The 9462-nt window shown below is 41.1% G+C and overlaps 1 protein-coding gene across 1 annotated transcript in view; it reads right to left on the bottom strand.

Moving 5' to 3' along the window:
• The window catches only part of LOC112152004 (dysbindin-A), a 17375-nt gene that overhangs the window by 5338 nt on the left and 2575 nt on the right, over positions 1–9462 (bottom strand). The window contains exons 3-8 of the mRNA XM_024281205.2: positions 9065–9115; positions 7930–7990; positions 6017–6149; positions 5085–5217; positions 4089–4111; positions 1407–1553 (exon numbers count right to left, since the gene is read on the bottom strand). Of these exons, the coding sequence (XP_024136973.1) occupies positions 1407–1553; positions 4089–4111; positions 5085–5217; positions 6017–6149; positions 7930–7990; positions 9065–9115 (548 nt within the window). The remainder of the gene's footprint in view (positions 1–1406; positions 1554–4088; positions 4112–5084; positions 5218–6016; positions 6150–7929; positions 7991–9064; positions 9116–9462) is intronic.

Raw genomic sequence — 9462 nt, 5'->3', positions numbered from 1 at the left:
TCTCCACAGAGGTAATTTATGGCCTTGGGAGGTCTGAGTCTCGGAATTTATTCCTGATTATAGTGGACTTGCAGTTTTTCTTTAATTCTCATCCTTTGAGAAGTGAAAAGACGTCAGAAGGCATCGTAGCATGCTACACTCTATAACTACAAAACCAGTGTGAAAAGATTGTACATAAATGAATACAACTCTAATGTTGCTAAAAAAAAACACAGAGATGCTGAGTTCATCCAGGGTGGTGATGGCTCTGACAGCTTTAGCCCTTGACTGTATCAGCAGTTTGACTGCTACGCTTCTGCAGGGTGAGAGTTACAGCAGCAGAACCCGCCAGAATGATCTCCAGAGTTTCTCTCTCCGTTTGTTTGCTTTTCAAAGTCTCTCGGCTTTCTTCAATAGAGGAGTGTCAGTGTTCCAGGTCAGGTCCTGCTTAAACAGAACCCTCCTGAACAGGAAGGGGTCCACCCTCCTCTCAGAGCTTCCTCTGCTCTCTCTCATCCAAACAGAAACTTTCAACGGTTCTTTAGAAAACCCAAACATTCACTGTTCCACTGAACCACTGGACCAATCAAAGTTTGGCCTCTTTCAACTGCTGTGTATGTAAAGTGGGATAGAGGCCCGTCTTCCTCTGACTCCACGGCCCAGTTTCCCATTCCTGCAGACTCCCCTCCTCCTGGCGCCCTCAACCTTGATTGGTGGGGAGCTGTGCGGGGCTCTCTGGGGGTCAGGCCGGTGGTTGCCTGGAGATTCATGTGGGTGTTTCTTGAGGGACTCTGGTTCTGATTTTGGGGTTGGAATGGTGGTGTGTTCAGGATTCCCTTCATCTGCATCTCAGCGCTCGTGTCTGGAGGACCCAGAACATCATCGTCCACATTAGAACACAGACACTCACCTGAGCTCGGCGGCAGGCTCACCTTTACACAAACAGGAAGTTTGAATGCATGCAGGAATAACTTGTATGCACATAAATGTACGAGCGCTTGAGTTTTTCTGCAGATCTGTATTGTGTACGTGTCAATGTGTATGTGTGTGGAGGTTTTTGGACCCAACAGGTGTGTTTGTGATGTTTGTGGACAGACCTTCTGAGAGACATCTACCTGATAAAACATCTACCTTTGTTTAAAATCCTGCCTCCTCTTATGTTTCTTTACTCATTCCAAAAAAAATGTTTTTTTGCAGACAGCAGGAAAAGAAGTCAGAGAATCATCTGAGAAACTGTCAGGAACAGCTACAGCGTGGAGGACCAGGACTTTTCCTGGAGCCGTTAAACAAACCCCTCAGAGGCAGAATAGAACGGTTGAAAGACTTTCCATTCTCTGGAAACCAAATATTAGAGGTGACGAGTCGTCTTCGTCACAGTTTAATCAATTTCATTTCCATAGCACAAATGTATTGTGGTGTTAACTAACCGGCATGCTGGAGGTGTCCAGTGGATAAATATTCTTCAATGTCTTGGTTGAAGGCCTCTTCATAGACCTTCTGTCGTTCTCTGAGTTTCTGCTGCATGGCCCGCTCCAGTTCTGCCACCCTCTGAGCATGCTCCAAGTTCAGGTCCACTAGAGCAGAAGAAACAAAGCAGCTGTTGAGCATGAGCGGACACACAGATGTGTCACACGCCAGCTCACACTTTCCATTCCTGAAATTGAGGCAAACCTGGAACCAAAATTTGTTGCAGTTCGTCAAACAAAAAAAAGAAAATCCACTGGAGGCTGGTGGCAGTCTGGAGAGCAGTTTTAGATCCAAAATAAATGCATAAGTGATCTGTTGACCTGTAAACTGGCTGCATGCAGGACTGCCGCATGGCAACCAAAGTTCCTTTCCCAGGGGGCCGGATGAGCTTCATGTAGGTGCCTCGGTAAAACCTTCAAGCTGCTGTCTCACTATTTCGCCATAAATGGAACCAAGTTTGAGTTTTCATGCGCCGGTCCCCAGACAGGATAATTACAGGAATAAAAGTTGTGTCAGGATGGCGTCTGGGTCTGGTGTGAAACTCTGCCAAACCGAGTGTGCAGATCAGTGAAAGTTGATTGTCTGTGGCGCCCCCTGGTGAGATGTGCCGAGAGCTGAAGCACATCATGAGATAGGGATTTGTTAGATCTAAACTTCTTAATTTCCAGTTCATGGCAACTGTGTGTGTGTGTGTGTGTCTTCAATTTTATATTGTGCCTCAACCTTTACTTTGCTAATTTTTGAGTAGTATTAAGAAGGTCAATGCATGCAGCCTTCCTACTGCAGGTTTTTTATTAATTGAAGAACACAGTGGGTTATGTCAAGAGATTATCCACAGTGGATGAATGTCTAACATTAAAATAGTTTAAGTTAATTTTAAAAAATGAATAAACAGAGTGATTGTCTGTGTGTGTGTTTTGTTTGGTGGTGGGGGGATTGAAGGCAAATATCTAGTAATCCAGATCCAAGACCCAGACAGTTTTTAATAGACGATTGAATGCTCCCAGCCCTTCTGCAGAGAGGAGGGGGTCAGCCTGTCACAACTCACACAATGCAGAGCCCGCCAAAACTCTCCCACAAGCGTATATCAAACTCCACGCATGTAAGGAACTTTCCACGGTTGCAGGACAGTCTCCACGCCCGCTCCTCTACCCCTGCACGCTGAAACCTCTTCTCCATGCTGGTAAAACCTCTTCTACGCGCTTGTAGGGGCATTCTTACGGTCATGTGACCTCTCCTGAATCCTGTGAAAGTATTCTTACGCTCCAAAAACTAGTTCTGCCCCCTCGTGAAGGACTGTGCGCTTGTGGAGCTCCTCCTGCGTGCCTATCTGAAACTCAACACTGAAGAACAAAAATAAACCCACAAATGCCCGCGTATCATTCGTTTTTCTCATCTGTTTCTCTATAAAAGTTTAGAAAATGATCATTACAGGAAATAGTTATTTTTGATTTGTACTTTTTATTTATTTTACTTTGAAAAACTAATGATACACGGATGCAGTTATGGCGTCAGTATTGCCCTCAACAGTAACGGGGCGGGGCCAATAGAAAAGTGGCCAATCACACAGGTTTCTGTTTTGTTTTTTTACACAAACTCGGGCAGGAGTTGTTACGTGCACAGGAGTGGTTCCCAAGCGCGTAGGACTATGGGAGCGCTCATGGAGGCAGAATCGTGCATGTGGAATGGTGATTGCGCACGTGGAGTTTGATACATCCTCGCGGGGGACTTTAGTGGAGGATCAAAACGATTCCCCGTGTCACTCAAGCTAACTCCATGCTCAGGAAAGCTAAGGCAGAGGAGAACGAAGGTGGTGACACAATTTGGATGTTTTTACTGACAGGCGTTTTTTTAATGAACATTTCTGTGGTCTTTTTTATGTCTGAGCCACGGTGTTTAATGCTTTGGCTTGTAAAATGATACATTTCTATTCAGATGGTTCAGCTACTTAACTAAATCATGTTTGCTCAATATTCACAATTGTGTTTAGGATGCCCTGAAAGGCAGTTGCTAAGCAGTGACAGCATGTCATTAGGAGGGATTTTTATTCATGTCCTTTCATGCGAGTCTTGAACTTTTCCAGGCCGTGCTTGTCAGCTTTTATTTGACTTTTATTTTGTTAAAGCTGCACTTTATTATTATCTATTGATGAAGAAGAGGATGAAAATATTTAGATGAAATAAACGTGTGACAGTAATACAGAGTGTATCTGCTGATAAATCTAAAGCTTTCCACACTTTCTTTCAGTGGTTTGATCACTGACTAGAAAAGCAGTGAAAGGAAAGCCTCTGTGGTGCTGCTGTGTCGGTAAATTCATGCAAAGTAAACATCAAATACCATAAACATACTTCCCTTCCATGTTTTGTTGATGACATCTAAACGTTTGGGCTCAAAGAGAGAAGTAGAAACATCCAGAAGTCTACACGGTTCTGGGTCAGCTTGTTCTTGGAGCCTTTCTAAAAATGTCTTTGAAAGAAGATGGCGTCCTGTGCCGATAAAGTGAGCACATCGCGGGTCTAGAGCCCTGATGACTATGACAGGAATAAATGCCTGTGGTGGAGCGTACTGAAGACACACCAGAAATCCTCCAGGGTTCACAGACTCAACACTAACAGAATGTACAAGATAAAGGATGTACTCACCTTCAAGTAACTCCACCTCCTTCCTGTTGAAGACAGAAAGGATTCCAGTAAAGAACGAGCGGTTTCAAAAACTGGAAACCAGAACAGTAACTGCGTTTATACGGACACAAGTAATCAGAATATACACCTGATCAGAGTAAAAACGTGTCATGTAAACACTCCATTTAGAATACTCTGGCCCATCAGACTCATTTGGAGCCAAATTTCCTTCCGATCGAGACAGGTGGGTAATCCTGATTGTTGATCCGATCGTGGTGGATGTAAACAATCCATTCTGACCGTGTGTCATTACTGCGCTGGATTTTACGTCATGCATAGAGGGTATGACGCCCCAGAGAAGTCTTTGGATTTAGAAAATTATGTGCAAACAGGAACTTTAAAATATTATTTAAAAAATGAAAACACACTCAGAGGATCATCTTGATCTATGCAGCATCCTTGTTCGTTTACAACGGAACTCGCTGTTTCTTCTTCTACGATCATTCCGTGCATGTCAAAATGACTTTTTCCAATCAAAAGTGTGGCACATGGAAACATTTGTTACAATCAGATGAAGTTTTCCAGTTCTATTCGACTACAGTTCTATTCTACTCTGATCTTTGATCCAATCGAGGACATTTTGCACATGTAAACGCAGCTACTGTGAGGCCGGTATGCAGGCAGAGTCTGACGGACTCAACTGCAGAATGAATCAAAGCTGAAACTGAAGAATCAGAATGATTCAAACTTAAGACTGCAGTCGACCTGATCTGATCAGAAGGACAGCCACGTTTGTTATTTAATCAAGAGAAATCATACCAATGATTACGGCCATTTTGCATACAAATATTATAATGACTTCTGGCCCCAACTTCAAAACAGTATGAAATAAAACAAAAGCCTGCTGTTAAAAAGGCAGTTCAAGTGAACCCAAGAAAAGTGTGTCTTCAATTTCCTCCAAGGTCAGAAAAAATAGCTTGATTTAACATTTTTAATCAAGAATGAAGAGTACCAAACCTTTTCTTTTTCTTGTAGATTTCCAGTTGGTTCATATGCTGGTTTTTGACAGTCTGCTGGTCACACTGACAACACAAGGTCTCCAGGTACACCAGTCTGCTCTCCATCTCCTCAAAGTCTCCTTCCAAATGAGCTGCAAACACAAACAAGGACCACCAGCTCAATGAGCAGCCTGGTCCTCTTTGTTCTACAAATGTCATATTCAGACCAGAGAAAACTTCAAATATTTCCCTCGGAGATTACTAGTAAATCTGTTTGTTTGACTCCAACGAATGCAGCTATTGACATTTTCAGGGACTCACAGCAAGATTTACTGAAATGTTTCAAAACACCTTTAGAACATGTTCTATACATGTAGAGAATAAGTTTTAGAAGGTCCTACAGTTTTTGAAAACCTCAAACCACCTGTCTTAGAAAAGTAACTTTTTCCGAACCAAAGCCTTTAAAATATCCTCTTTCTTGAATTGACTGTACCTGTTTTCCTGAGCCTGAGACACACTAGTGCTCATTGGACGTGGAACGATTTAACCCTTTGACACCAGAGCTCCAGTGTTTGTGTTCTTTGATTTACTGTAATTCTTTAACTGTTAACACGATAATCCCAGTAGATTCTGAAGGAGAAAAATGGCTCAATGATCCTGTGTAAAGAAATGTCATCAGCTCTGCATTTCTAAATTTAGACACAGGCTGAGACAAACCGATTTGAGTTGGAGAACCCTCTGTTAAAGGGTTAATGCTCCCTGACACAGATGTCCACAGATGTGTGAACAATGTTGAAGAGGCAAAGAAACATTTTTAGATCTTTATGATTAGCTCCTGATGGATGGAAGGGAAAAGAGAAGTGTCTGTATCCCTGTTGATTAGATTTTAAATAAGCAATCCATGGATAAGTGAAAACCCTGCTTGAGTTTCTTAAAGAGAAGAAAATGTACCTATTTTAGCAGTGATGGCATCAAACTCCCTGACAAAGTCTGGCAAGCTGTGCAGCTGTTCCTGCAGCTGGATCAGAGCGGCTCTTCGTTTCTCCCAGTGAGCAGAGAGCACCACCACGTCTCCGTCGACGGCCTGACGGGAGGAAGAAGACGTTCAAGCTTTTAGAAGCACAGGAGGTCAGGAAGTCTCAGACCCCACTGAAGAAGCACAGGTCACTACCACGCACACTTTTCTCCATCTTAAAATCATACATGTTACGGGGATTACATTAATCCACTCTCTCCTTTTCAAGAATTTGATCAAAATCTAACTGAGAAACCTAATATTTAATGGATTCAATGTGTCACGGATCACAAATATGTCTATTTATGAATAATAATGACAGTATTTTTTTATGTTGCTAAATATATATATTAATGTGTCCGTATGTGTCCTGAAACAGACTGGCGACCTGTCCAGGGTGGACCCTGCTTTCGCCTGCAAGTGTCCGGGTTAGGCTCCAGCAGCTCCGAGATCCCAAAAGACAAAATTACTAACGATTTGTATGTTCTCATTAATTAGTGCACGGCGGAGGTCTGATGGTGTCAGACTGTTATGTCCATGAAATCCATTAATTTCTGATAATGCACACCTCAAGTATTATCCTCCTTATACTATAGTCTCTTACAAAATAAATACATATTAATTAAATTAATAGTACTTTAAACTTGTTCATTTTTAGGTTTACCGTGCTGTACCGTGTTGTCATGGTAACGGCTGCACCAACGTCACTATGCTGCTCTTCTCAACATCATGATTAACCAAAGCATCATTTGAGAGAGAAAGTTCACGTCTTACTTCACTCTTACTCACAACAAAGAAACAAAGTTAGATTCTTCAAAATGATCAAATCGTGTATGTATAATCAGTACTGTGGTGTCATGGGATTCCTTTTTCTTTCTACAATTAATTAATTACGAGACATTGTGGCGGGATAAAAGATCAAAATACAACGGTATGCATGTATAGATAACTTGAAGATCAAAAAGACAACAAACTGTACACTTTCTAAATTCTCCACCTTGCTACAGATCTTGAAAAATAATGACGTCCCAAAGAATTGCTGCCGTAATGCTGGACATTCCCAAGTATGCTATGCTTTACTCCACGAGTCAAAGTCAAGGCCCGGGGGCTGGATCCGGCCCTCTGGGTAATTCTATACGGCCCTTCAGATTATTTTATTATTATCAATGGCCCGATGTTATCTTGTACTTATTTCTAACTTGTACAATTTTGACAAAATATATATACACATTTATATATTGAGTTATTTGTGGTTTAAGTTGATTTATTCTGGAATAATATTCCTCCTTTTTTTATTCATAATTATGTAAAAGTTACACTTTTAATGTTTTAAAAATTGGCCTTCTGCTAGCTTTTTGGACTATTTTTGCATTTACTAAATTTTGGCTGTTTTGGAGTTTATCTATCTTTTTCAGCTCTATGCTAGCTGTTTTAGCTAACCTAAGTTTTTGTTCGTTTATTTTTTTAGCCTAATTTGCCATTTAGCAAACATTTTAGCTGGCTATCAGCATGAGCTTTTTTAGTTATCAATTTCAGCATCTTCAGCTATCAGCACTAGTATCTTCAGCTGCCAAATTCTGCTTACAGCATTCACAGTAGCATTATCACAGGTAATACTATATATCTAGTTCATAAATATGTTACAAACTTTGTAAATTCTCCACCTTGCTACAGATCATGAAAAATAATGATGTCCCAAAGAATTGCTGCTGTGATGCTGGACATTTCATTTGGATCGGGGAGTACGGCTTGACAAACTGTTGTTTGACTCCTGAGAATCCATGCTGTCAAACCCAAAAGCTCATGGTTGAAAGAGTCAATGCATTCTGACAGAGGAGGATGTTCATACCTCAGCAGCTTGAGCACTTTCCTGGCTCCGTTTATGCAGCAGAAACCAGCTGTCCTCGTACCTGAACAGAAACAAGACGCTTTGGATGAAGAACAGAATGTTTTCGTTTCAACTCTATGTCAGTCTTGTAAATATAAGCCCCCATTTTCACAATGAGCTGCAACACCTTTCTGAGGTCTTCCTTCAACCTTTATATCCCCACTCCAATCTTTTTATCTACTGTAAAAATGTTCATAGTGGTCTTTTCATTATGATTATACCACTTTTAGACAGGGAGCCTGTCCCCCCCTAGTGTATTTTCTACGTCACAAATGCCATCTTTAGCGCTGTGTTTTCTTGCTGTGCTTTCTCTGGTCTGTGCGACCAAGAAAAAAGCTCAACAGTGACGCCACGGATTAAGAAAATTATGTGCGAACTCTCTTACACTTTCTTACCCCCCCAAAAAAAAGCGACGGCAAAAAGATTTAACCTCGGAGGCTCTTAAAGTAGCTACGTGCTACTTTGCCAGCACAGCAGCGTGCATCTTGACCGCACATTTTATGTGCTGCCAACACAAATTTCCATCAGTTTTTGTGCTGGTGGAACGTAAATGTGTGTGGATAACATCAGACATGTTTTAAAACATCAAACATTAACAAAAAAATACATTGAAGAACCAAACTAGCATGCTACGTGCGAGTCGCTATCACCCACTATAGCACACAGTTCACGGTTCCCAGCCTGATTTCTCTATTAAATGTGATCACTTATACTGTGACAACTCCTCTCCATCAGATTATTTATTGCGTTTTTTGAAGTTGATTGCTAAACATTGCGTCCACTATTGTGGTTCTTTGCGTACTTTTTGGAGCTCCTCCATTCATCACTCGGGAAGACTCAGTGCATAGTAATGCCGCATGTCTCTCACTTATGTCATGTGATTTCCAATCTAATAATATATATCAATGGTTACATCCAATGATGCTGCTACTTTTTATTGAAATCTATTCGTGCCAACATCAGCAGTCGGCTGCATCTCAGGAGCTTCAACCTTCACCTGTCCTGGGCGGGATGAAGGCTGCAGCAGACATTCAGCTGCTTATGGTTAGAGTAAGGAATGAAGAAAAGCTCAGTCTTCGAGTGTGGGTGTACACACCTGCTTAAGATCTCCACTCCAGCTCTTAGATGAGGATGACGTTCTTCAAACCTGAAAAAATCCTCTTTTAATTCACTGTTATTGCAAACATGTCAACAGTTCAGATGGACTGCATTTGTATTTTAAGCAGAACTCCAGATAGATTTGGTATTTCCAACATTGTTTTTAAGCATTCTTTTCTGTCAGTTTCTGTAGTTTTGGTCTCAAGAATGTGATCAGAAACTACATGTTTTAGCATTTTGTTTGTGTTAAATTTTTAAGAACTTCTGTTTTCATAAATAGGCCTCGATGACCAAATGTTTTGATTTTACATATAAAAATAGCCTATTGTGTGTAAAGTACTTTATATGTCTTATTGAATATATGTTTTGAAGCGTTTCCAAAAATTTATTTAGCTT

This window comes from Oryzias melastigma, linkage group LG16, assembly GCF_002922805.2.
Source record: "Oryzias melastigma strain HK-1 linkage group LG16, ASM292280v2, whole genome shotgun sequence".
NCBI classification, from domain to species: domain Eukaryota; kingdom Metazoa; phylum Chordata; class Actinopteri; order Beloniformes; family Adrianichthyidae; genus Oryzias; species Oryzias melastigma.
Note: the sequence above shows the minus strand (reverse complement) of the source record. Positions and strands in the feature narration are given on the sequence as shown.